The following is a 12,562-nucleotide window of genomic DNA, read 5'->3' as shown; positions in this document are numbered from 1 at the left end:
TACAGTTAGTCCCCGGATAGGGTTCTGCAGGCTTGTAAACTTTTGCATTGCCAATTTTTCGCGAAAAACTTATTTTTGATAAAATATTTTGTTTAAATCCTCGGATGTCATGAGCAGTAATCAAATATGTGATAAAATGCAAGTTGCGTAAATAAAACTTTTTAAAAATAAGAATAACAAAAAGTTTTTTTTGTCAAAACCGATTTATTTTATTCAAAATAGTCCCCTTCCGACTTAATACAGCAATTTGCACGGTGGCAAATCACACGAATACGAGGAGTGGTTGACAGTTAAAATGCGATTTTTAGTAAAAAATCTGTCGCAAGTGGCGATCGATGAGATGGCGCATACGATGCACTAGGAGGTGGAAGCCACCTCTTCTTGTGGGTGAAAAATAAAATATTAGAAATAACCCCAGGAATCGATAAAGCAATCAATTTTAAGCAAAAAGTATCTTATGAACATTTTTCGATAAGTCATTTTCTGAGTTATTGTTGATTAAAAATGTACAAAAAAGACGTTTTTCACTAGTTTTTCTCGAATAACTCGGAAAATAGACATTCTACGAAAAAATAAACATCACGAGGAAAATTAAGCTTATAGAAAAAGAAAAACATTGAGTTTTTTTTTTTTCATTTATTTAGGTGCAATAGGTGCTGAGATACGGCAGGTTGAAGGTAATTTCATGTCATTCAGAAACTAAATTGGTAGCATTTAACGTAAAATAACTTACAAAAATTCTATTTTTCAAGAAAAATGCTCAGAACATTTTTTAAAGTACTTTAAAAAATCTTTAAAATGAACTTGACTTTAAGTCATTAGCATAAAAATTAACAGAGTTATGATCAAAATAAAACTGTTAATTCGCATTTTCGGAAAAAAAATCAGTACAAAAACTGATGAATTTTTTCAAGACTTAAAATTAAAGATAATCCTTCTAGAATTTACATATTTTATGTGCTATCAATATATATTGTACAAGCTTAAGCGGTTTAGAATGCATATTTCTTGTAAATTTTTTTTTTAATTCCAAAAAAAAAAATAACATATTATTAAAGATAACTTTAAAAATAGAAAAGATACGAAAAATATTCAAATGCACAAAAGTTTAGATTTTTTTTCACAGGATTTTTTGTTTGTTTTTTTATTTGTGTGGGATAAAAATTAACAAAGATGTCACTGCTAGAAGTTTGTAGTAGAGGGCGAAGGTCATGTCAAACCCTTTAACCTCAAAAACCTCAAAAATAACGCGTTAAAAAAATATTTAATTTTACAGTACTTTCAGCTGTCGAAATTTTCCGGTAAATCGTTTTTGGATAGCTTTAAAATTAAGGAAGTTATCATTAAAAAAAAAACGATACCTTACCGCTTCAATTTTCGGAGCATATCAATATTTTGGTTATCCACAACTTTGGAGCATTCGTAGATGCCTCGGTATATTTAATAAAATAATATACAGGGTGTCTCATAATTAGCTCCCAACCCTGAACAGGCCGATTCTATGATCCAAACTAAGTAAAAAAGTTCATATGAACATGGGTCCGGAAATGCTTCCTAAGGGCACAGGGACCCATTGAAGAGGGAGGAATGGAAATCATGTTTTTGCAATATCTCTCAATCGCGTTGTGATAAATGAATGAAATTTGGTATACANAAATTCAAAATATGTTTAAATTTTTAACTATCTTCCTTTATTTAGACAAAAATTATAAAAAAATAATAGGTACAACTTTTATTGAAAATGGCGAAAAATTAACTAATTGATAATTTTTTTAAACTGATAGTTGAAAACCGATATTTCGTACTAACCTGTTTGTTTCTAATTAAATTTGGAAAATTTTTGGTACAAAAACTATGTTATTAGAAGCTATTTGTATTATTTTATACAATTTATCGATAGCTACTTTAGGGGCATAGTTCCCTTGGCAGCCTTGTGCCCAAATTAAAATTTGAAAGTTTCCATTTTTTAATTTTGTAGCGTAAGTTTATTATTTCAGATGTACTGTGAAATTAATGAGAAACTGTTCATTCACTAATAATTAAAAATTCTCTCTTTTTTGGCAAAGCCCAAAGTCGCAAAATGCTCTTTCTACTTTGCCAAACACAGAAACTTTTTTATTAATTCACATAAAATATGCGATCGCTTGGCCCCCATCCGATACCTAACTGCTCCACTGAAAAATTCACCGTTTCGTAAGGTCCCATACGCCAATGCGCTCCTTGATTTTCGGAAAAGCCGTACGTCAGAATCCCGTTCTGCCGGGGTAAGGGGTCCAGTGCGGCCATAAACACCGTCTAGCCTACCCGTCCGCCTCCATTCCACTTTGTTTTAGCACCAGCTTTGCTTTCCACCAAGACTTACAGCCCTAAAGTGCTTGATAGTTAACACAAGACCTACATTATTCATGGCCCGGTACACAAATTCTCCAAACAACCCCCTTTACTTTATCGGAGATGGTGGAAAATGCATTTTAAATTTTCCTGCACGGTGCAGTTCTTATCATTTATAGCGGATGAAAAATGCAAACGATTCTTGAAACCGAATAGACTTTGAGAATGGAATTACGTTTGTTTATTAATACCACAGGACTTTCAATAAAAATTACGGTATTTGTAAGACAACAAAACTAAATAGTAAAATAACGATAATAATCAGTAGAAGAAAACTCTGATCAAGTGACAATTGGATAAAATCATAGAAAACATATTTAAAAAAGGAAAGGAAAGGGAAAAAAAGGAGCAAAAATTGAGTTATCTGATGTCACAAACTTGTATCCGAGGTTCAAGGTCACAGAGAAAAAACTAATTAAAAATGTGTTTAAAACTGTTTTGGAACTACGTGAAGTGTTGTGTATTCTACGGAAGTTCGTGACATCGACCAACTGCGACATCGTATTGCCGAAGTTTGTAATACGATTCGAGAGAACGTGGCAATGTTGCAACGCGTGCGAGCGAATTGGATACGTCGCGCTGAGGCTTGTGTGCAAGCAAATGGTGGGTACATCAAACATCTTCTATGAAAATCAGCAGTTCTCAAACGATGGCTCCTTGCAATGTTGAGATAAGTCAGATTTTAAAATTACATTTTACTCAACACAAATCCGTATATATATTTGACATAAGTTCATTAACGCCCTGTATATAACAAATTAAAGAAACGAACAAAAAGGAATGGATTACAGAACAATTTTCTTAGTGCTACTACAGATATTTAAAATTACGTAAAAATTCAAATATTGTCACGTAATCAAGAACACATTGTGACGTCATTTAGTGCGACCGACAAAAAACCTGTTTCTCATCCGTATGTCATCTATTCTACAATTCCTATGCCGACGAAGTGAATACGAACTGATTACTTTTTCTGTATTATCTTCCTTGTCAAATTTTCATATTTTTTTTCTAGGAAATCCCTTTTCAACATATTTGAGAACCTTTAAGAAAGTTCATGCACCTCTTAACGTTGCTTTCTACTGTTTTTTTTTCTTCCACGATTGTTTGAAAGCGCTCCGCGTAAAATACAACGCAATTAAAAAATTATCGCACGATCTGAAGGGCACAACTGACGGCCTAAACGCATTGCGTGGCGGACTTCGTTAGCATGTGGCGTGATGTTGGTACCGGGGGCCATTTGCTGCCTTAATTTTATTAGCACCCCTATGCGAGCGTCACCCACGACGAGTCTCCATCAGATATTGCCGGTATCGAGTAACAAATCATTGAAATGGGAGACTTAAATAGGATTTTATAAGTGCTTCAGTTACAGGAGCATGACGATTAGTCTGATTGCCGGCTTTATTGCCTCTGAATTGGATAAGACGGATTATGGCCGGGTGAATAGATTCAAAAATCGAGAAGATATTCTGTACTGCTTATTTTTGTACTACTGAAAGCGTTGGGTATCATAACTATCGTTTCATATTTTTAAAATTTAACGTGGAGAATACAAAGAACGTGGAAAATATATAGGTATAAGTTTGCGTCTGAGCAGCTCCCTCCAAACATGCGCACTAGACACGGCAGGGCAACCGCTCTTATCCCAAATCGCCGCGCATATATCTTATTCCTTCTAACCGAATGCGTTCTTTCTCAATCTCGCGCAGCTCATTCTAAGTCAGCGCAAACTTCTATATCTGTCTGTAAAATTCGAAACAATGGTGACAATAAGCTTGAGAGTCTAAAACGCTTACCAGTATGTATGTAGGTGTGTTTCTTCATATCCGATTTTTGGTGAAACCTCTTCCCACAGTACTGGCATGGGTAGGGCCTTGTATCTGAATGTATGAGGAGGTGTGTCGATAACGTCGACGATCTTTTGAAGGATTTACCGCACTGCTTGCACTCAAAAACTTTCTCTACGTTGTGGACAGCTCTGAAAATAAAACGTAGGAAGTAGAAAACGCTTTGATTTGTAATGAAAGAATCATATGATTTGAAATTATTTAACGTTTGTTTTTCAGTCACTACATATCGATTTTTTAAAGCGAATATGCAACTTTTTTCTTGAATTCTCGATATTTTAAATTGAATAAAAAACATTTTTTGATATTTTCATATCGTTAGTTAATTTTTTGGTAATTATATACTCGAATGGCACAGCCTCAGATCTCGATAAACCGTAGGCATAAAAACCTAACCTAATGAACCTAAATTCATTAAACTAACCCCATAAAACCCCGACCCATAAAATTTTAACCAATAAAATCAAATCTCACAAAACCTAAACCAACAGGTTTATGGTTTCAAGAATTTGTGGTTACAATTAACTGGTTTTAAAATTTATACCTTACATTTTTTATACTCGCTAAATATTGTTCATATTTTGTGGAATCATTTGCGATTGTAGTTTATAAGAGTGCTTAAGATTTCGACTTTCAAAAATACATATTACAATTTTGTTTTCTCAAACTGCGTCGTGAAATCTGAATTTTCTAAGCTACTTTTTTTATAATTTTCGTTCCCCTCCGCTGAATAAGCTAGTGTTCCCTCAAACCACAAACGCATACCCAATTGTCAATATTATCTTCCTTGATTCATAACAAGTGTTTTTTTTTTATAATAACACTTACATTTAACAATGAAGACACATAAACACGCCGTAAGGTAACTAAACACTGGAATAAATAACTTTATAAGGCTATACACTTACACTACACAAGACACTTCATTATCTTCTTAAATATAATAAAACACAACACTTCACTATACAAATTCCATCTCGATTCCAGTAAAAGCTAGTACATTACACCGAAAATCGCGAAATTACCTACTTACCACATCAGTTTCTCGTAAACCGATAAATTAAATAGTAAAATAAATGTAACAAATTGAAGGGGTGACATATTTGACCATTTTCGTTTTACTGAATTAACGTCGACTGCCTAGCGGCTTGTCATATCACATCAGGTGGATTGGTACATAGTTTACCTAAACTACGTGAATGGCAGAGGTCACTGACACTAAGATTCATAAACATAAACATTCATAAACAGTGCTTTAAAAAATAGTATAGTACAGTGACTGGTTAAGTTGACTTTAATTCTACCACCTAACGACAATTTCAGACTCATGTTCAAAATGTCAAAATTGTAATTTATATTCTGATAAGTAATCTATAATGTTGCTTATTTCTATAAAATGACCTAATCGTTCCAAAACAACTTCACATCCAAGTTGGGACCATCAAAATTAATGTTCGTAAAAAAATATGAGGATCTGACCATTCTTCTGCGGTGTGTTTCATTTCAAATGAATACAGCCTCATAATTTCCTTCACAAGGGAGATAAAGAAAAAATGTTTTAATTATCAAAACCACACACAAAAAAAGTTGTCTGTACTTTTCATGCGACATATGTTATCCGTAGTATTTTTGCCTACTGTTTACGAATCCGGTGTCAGAATTGATTATATGAATATAACTGAAAATAATTTTTTGCATTTTTCCTAGCACTTTTTTCGTGACTCTTTTCTATTTTTGACGTATTTTTTGAGGTTAGGAAATTCCTGTGGTGTGATAGTTCAATTCTGACACCGGATTCGTGATCAGGAGGCAAAAATACTACGGATAAAATTGTGTCGCATGAAAAGTACAGACTTTTTTTTTATGTGACTGTTATTGTTTAAAGGCCATCTTTGTGCAGTATTTGGTACCACAGTGTGACGTCTTGTTCATGCTATGACGTCACCAGATCGAAAAAACAAAATGATAAGAATAAAATAATGTCAGCGATGCGATGGCCATGGAGTAATATTTTCGTAACAAAATTTGAATATTAATAAGTATTTTCAAGCTATGCAATTTCAGTAATAGTAGTTTAGTTCCAAAATGGCGGATATTTTTTTTATTAAATGTAAGTGTAAAGCACGTAAAATATTAAAATTATGAGAAAATGTTTCCCATAAAAAAAATTTTAAATCCAGTTATTTTTAAATTCAAACTTTCATAATTTTGATTAGAAAAAACATTTTTTCTCTGTCTCCCACGTGAAGGAAGTTATGGCTATGTATTCATTTGAAATGAAACACACTGTATATGTATGTACAATTATCAAGTTTTTTAATCACCTCAACATAGCAACTTCTTAATGTAAAAAATCCACTCACCTATGTTGGCTCAAGCTGATTTCGTGACCGAAAGTCTTATTGCACAATTCGCAGGCGAAGGGCCTTTTCCCGTTATGCGACCTCCTAGCATGCACCTCAAGACCGTGAGGAGTGGAAAACATCTTCTCGCATTTGATGCAAGAATAAACGTCTCCAATGGGCATCATCCCAGGCCTCATCAGCAAATGGTGGTGGTGGGGGTGAACTCCAGAAGCGCCGCTCATGAAGTGGTGCCTTAACCTGTACAACTCCTCCGTGGTAGGGGGCACTGGGTACTGTCCGTGCTGGGATTGACCGCTGGCCATCGCGGCGGCCATAGCACTGAAATATAAGGATGTGGGCGTGGGTAGAAAACTTCTTTCTTCTCCTTCCTTCTGTGGGTAAAGTCCCGAAGGGAAGAAACCCGGATGTACGAAGTTTCGCGGTAGGAACTGGGCGTTGTACTCCTGTGCCGACTTGATTTGTGCATCCTTGACCAAATCCACGAACGGTGGGTACAGATACGACCTCGTAACCGATATCGTTTCCTGGTAGCAGGGATTGTCTTGTTTCTTCGGGTTGTCGGGTCGCAGCAACGCGCTGACCGAAAACGCCTCTGATTTCTTGCTCGGTGATTCGCTCTTTTGGATCTCCGTGACAGAACTTGGCCTGGGGGACGGTGAGTTCGTTCTGGAGTGAGGGGGAGAATCGACCTCTAGTTCCGGGGAGGTGCTTGGTGATGGTCTGGGGGACTGGTTATCCCACCTGTTGTCGCTGCTGTACCTCGGCGATGCCCTTTCGTCGCCGCTGTAACATGTACCCTCTTCCTTGCGGTAGTATTTGGAGTTGTTGTTGTTCGCTTGCTCGTCTTCGTCGTCGGATTTGGACACCAGCCTGCTGACGCCGAACTTGATGGGTTCTGAAACAAACAACAAATAAGTTATTTCTATGGTGTATTTTATCAAATTTAAAGATTAGCAGTTTCTAACAAGACAATTGGCACAAGTTTTAAAGGATTATTTCTATTACTTTTATTTTAAATGTCATCACTGCCAAATTCATACTTTCCTTGTGTATTTAAAGTATGAAAAAAATAATGTACCGGACTTCGGGAAATGATAGTACTTACTGATTAAAATAAAAAGAGAAAAGGAGAATAAGAAATAGTTATTTATTGCTTTAGTGCATGAACAATGAAGGATGATGGAGCAAGTGAATTAATGAGTCGTCAAAATATTTTATTGTCGTGTATAATATTTTGTTTTTTTTATATAAAAATTGATAAAATTTCTCTTACAAAAACTATTTTTTCTGAATGGATACGTCTATTCACAATATCACTATCGACATAAAAATTCCACTGTTCCTAAAAATAAAGAAAAACTTATTTTCCTCCGTTATCAATTTTCCATGACTATTAAGAAAGCTAATAGCACATCTACGGTTGACTGAAAATATTGAAGAAGTTGTAGACAATAATCTTACACTCTCTATCAACATGAATTTAATGCATTACATTTTTTATACAAGATCGCTGTCGCTGATATGTATAGAAACGGTCGATTATTTCCTAAAGTAAGATAACTATCGAAAAATTACAAGACACAAACGTTTCAAGGTTTTTTTAAGTCTATCACAATAAAAAAAATTAAGTATAAAAGTCATGACAAAACAAATTTGTTTTTTCTTTAATGGAACACCCTGTATATTATCTCATATTTCAATTCTTCTCGAAACTCTAAACAAAATTCATATGGTACATCATGTACCTAAACTTAACCGTTTCCAATATATCGAACTTTGAAAGTATTTTACTACTCTCAAATCAAAGAAAAAGGGTCCCAAATTATGGGTATTTATTTTGAAATAACACAAGCTGGAGGATATGGATATGATTTAATTTTATTATTAGTTTTTTACAGAAAATAAAAAAGCATAATAGTTCAGGGTCGATAAAAATGAATGAAACGAAAAAATGTATTTTTTAATAAATGTCCTGGATATTTTAAATTTTATGAAAACAATAGTTATGCCAGAATAAAAAAAGAGAAAACAAGTTTTATTAACAACAAATATTTTCTTTGGAATTCTATTTTATAAAGTGCTCAAAGTGGTCACCATTCCTGTATTCCTGACAGTAAAGGGTGTTGGGAGAAATAGTGAAAATTTCATGCCTTATCTATTCCTACATCTCTTCAATATTGTGCGGCCTATTTTTGAAGACTACATTTTTTATGTCACCCCTCAGCGAAAAGTCAAGTGGTGGCATGTCGGGACACCTAGCTGGTCATCAGGCCCGGATCCAGAGGGGGTGGCGATGTGGCGATCGCCACCCCCAAAGCACAACATTTTTTAAAGATCTTCAATTTCTCCAAACGACAACAGGCAGTTAGTCGATATTAATGCAAGTAGAAGGATTCATTAGTGTCAAGCTCCTCTGAAAGAAGTGCTTTGCGCCACCCCCAAAACCAGTCTCTGGATCCGGGCCTGCTGGTCATTCAATTGTTACACAGCTAGTCAGCTAGTCAGCACGATTTTTGCCTTAGTAAGTCGACAAATACAGCTATACTTGCATTTTATGAAAAATTAATTGAACGTTCGAGAGCGTTCGATTGTGTGGATCATAATAAATTATTATTGATAAAATTATATGCATATGGCATAAGGGTGTATCTTTAGATTGGATCACCTCGTTTTTGAAAGATAGGAGACAATATGTTGGCTTGACTCATCATTGTGATGAACAGGGTAGGGTGGCTTAAACAAAATTTTTAACTCGGAGAGTAAAGCAGTTGAAATAGGAGTTCCTCAAGGTCTAGTTCTGGGCCCAATACTGTTTATTTTATACACCAACGAATTGGATACATTAATACCAGAAACGTTTCTTTCTATGTATGCCGATAATCAATCTGTTATTATTTCAGCTAAATCAAATAATGATGTAGAATATAAATGCAACAGGGTGCTAGATCTCTTAAATAACTGGTACGCTTCTAACAAACAACACTGTAATGTAGAGAAAACTCAGTATATAATATTTCACAATCGTCAAAAAATTTGTAATTTATTGAATTTAAAAATTGGAAAGCACAATTTGGTTAGTAATAATACTATTAAGTTTTTGGGAATTGCTATTGACGAAGGTCTAAATTGGAAATTACATTGTGAACAATTGAATATTAAATTAAGTTCTGTGACATATTTCATTCGGAATGTAAAATTTGCTTTAACTAAAGAACAACTACTTAACGGTTTAGTCGAGTCTAGGTTGAGGTATGGTTTAGTTTGTAATACAATTATTTTGACAATTCCTATACAAATTTGTATTTTGTGTTAGAGAAAATAAAATTATTATTATTATTGTCCCTCTGCATCATCCAATCCATTTATTAGGAAAACTTTCATCTAGATATGCCCCTACCACACGTCCAAAATATGGAGGAGCCCCATCATGTTAAAACCATATTTGTTCTGCTGGTAAATTGTTATTGTTTAGAAATGATCGTCTAAGCTCTGGAATAATATGTTCTTGCAAAAGTAATAAATGTCGTTCAGAGGTCAAATTTCCGTTTATAAAATAGGGTCCTATGACGTGTCCGCCGACAATGCCACACCAGACATTTACTTTCTGTGGTCGTTGGGTGTGAATTTCCTCCATTCAATGTGGACTTTGGTCTGACCAATACCTACAGTTGTGTCGGTTTATGTGTTCGTTTAACAAAATGCCATCAGAAAACAATATGTGGGTGACAAAGTTAACATTTTCGTTTAATTTATCCATAATATCTTCGCAGAACTCGATTCTACGATCATAATCGTCTCCACACAACTCTTGTAACAAATGACTTTTTTCTACAAACGTCAAAAAATGACAAGGTTTGCGCATTGAAACAATATGCGAAGTGACACTTTTTTTCGGATTCTTACGTTACCATGACACCGTGCGCGAAATACTTCGCGCACTAGGGTGCGAAGTAAATTTTTTAATATCTACGTTTTCCTTAGCATTAAATGTTGATTTTAGCATAGAATATACTGCCCATAATGTGGAAGGCTTCACCTTCTTGGATCTTTCTGCAAAATATGTTAACAGCACATTTTCGGATGCTTTTCTTGCTTTATTTGTTTCACACCACTCCTTAAATTGCCGATATGCAATTGGCCGCATCTGCCAAATTAGGTGGGGTACTACTTAGTTCATCGTCACTAGCAATTTCCATTATTTTAAATAATATCTGGCACTTAAAAATTGAAGACGCGAGCACAAACGTCACTTTAAAATAATTATTATTGTTGTCAACAACAACCACTTTGTTTCCATAGTAACAGTGAAAATTTGATTAGGAAAGACATTTTAAGCCAGCTCAACACTATTTTCTATAATAAATTAGGCATTTTAATTATTTATAATATTTTTAAGAGATAGATTTTGACATTTGTAGAAAAAATATTGTTTGCATCTCGTGCGCGAACTACTTTGGTGGTCTCAAATAATTTTTTAACTCGGCTTCGCCTCGTTAAAAAATTCAATTCTCGATCACCAAAGTAGCATTTCGCGCACTAGATACAAATGGAATCTTTTGCATACCTACTTATTTGAATTACTTCACTATTTCCCTGTAACGGTTATTTCTTCTGGACTTTCCGTGTGCTCTACCGACGGGCGCATTTTCGGTGGCTGACAGCGTATCGCCGTATAACAAATGACAGCAATAATCGCGGTTGAATACGAGATGAGCCCCTAGGGCTGACACTGCCGTATTAATTGAAAGGGCAGGATTGCTGGTCGTGCCCCCCGCACCGCAACAATTCACACTCGGCAAAACACGGTACGGCTCATTGCACATTCGGTCCCGGCACAGATACAGGTTCTTGCCGGCGGGGGGTTGTTTTTTTTTTTTTGGATTTAATATCGCCTGTAGTGTAACTGTGAGTAATTGGCGCCGTTCGTCATCCCCTCCGGTTCCTCGGAATCATTTAGGAGACCGAATTCGCCGGCGCAGAGAGTTCTGAAAACGAGAGGTCCCGAGAAACGATTAGGATTTTTAGGTTGATGGGGCTAAATTGGTTAAATATTTTTTTTGTTTTGCGTAGAATTGTGAAAGTTTAAATAAGTGTGGTGGTAAAATGAGTAAGCTCGTCAACTACATAGAATTCCATGATTGAATGCAGTCTTATCAGCGTGGGAAAAACACAGAGGCAGATTTAGAACCGTCACGGTTAAAAACTGTGGAATAAAGTACGAGAAAGATTAATTGGTGTACTTTGATAACACAGACCCACAAAAAAAAAAGTATCGGATCTGGTATTCAGACCCATCTATTTCCATGTATTTTTTCCGCTGAATCCGAATCTGCCTTAAGATTTGGCCCAACGGGTCTGAGTTTTTGGGAAAATTAAAAAAACTGGTCAAAATTCACAAAAAACGGCATTTACGATCGACGAAAGTTTTAAAAAGTCAAATTATTCTACCAGCTCACTAGACGTATGATTTTTCACTCGTTTAATTCCAATTTATCATCATAGAGTCAGACAAGCTGGTGCAATTTCATTCAAAAACAGAAAATAGATCAAAAACTCTATTTTCATGGCATAATTCGTGTTGCAGAGTTCTGGATCCATCTTTTTATCCACCTACCCATTTATGATTTCATACATCTTTCTATCCAGTCGTTCATGCATGAATACGCATATTTATCCATCAACCTGTATCACCTATAAAACCCACCCATCCACCCATCTATCCATCTACTTTTTGTGCCCGTAGGGCCAAATCTGAAGGCAGATTCGGATTCAGCGGAAAAAATATATGGAAATACATGGGTCTGAATACCAGATCCGATACTTTTTTTTTGTGGGGCTGTGTAATTTGTCCAAAGAAAAAAATCATCTACTTTATAGCTATACTATTCAATATTCAAAGATTGAAGAAAAAATTCGACATTATTACATTTTTGAAGAGTAAATCTATTAAAAATC

At 35.1% G+C, this 12,562-nt stretch overlaps 1 protein-coding gene across 1 annotated transcript in view; it reads right to left on the bottom strand.

Moving 5' to 3' along the window:
• Nucleotides 1-12,562, bottom strand: part of LOC108910215 (zinc finger protein 836) — a 95,628-nt gene that overhangs the window by 36,138 nt on the left and 46,928 nt on the right. Inside the window, exons 3-4 of the mRNA XM_018714763.2 lie at nt 6,605-7,502; nt 4,191-4,372 (exon numbers count right to left, since the gene is read on the bottom strand). Coding sequence (XP_018570279.1) covers nt 4,191-4,372; nt 6,605-7,502 — 1,080 coding nt within the window. The remainder of the gene's footprint in view (nt 1-4,190; nt 4,373-6,604; nt 7,503-12,562) is intronic.

The sequence above is a fragment of the Anoplophora glabripennis genome, unplaced genomic scaffold (assembly GCF_000390285.2).
Source record: "Anoplophora glabripennis isolate ALB-LARVAE unplaced genomic scaffold, Agla_2.0 scaffold468, whole genome shotgun sequence".
NCBI classification, from domain to species: Eukaryota; Metazoa; Arthropoda; class Insecta; order Coleoptera; family Cerambycidae; genus Anoplophora; species Anoplophora glabripennis.
This window is presented reverse-complemented; position numbering and strand designations above follow the sequence as displayed.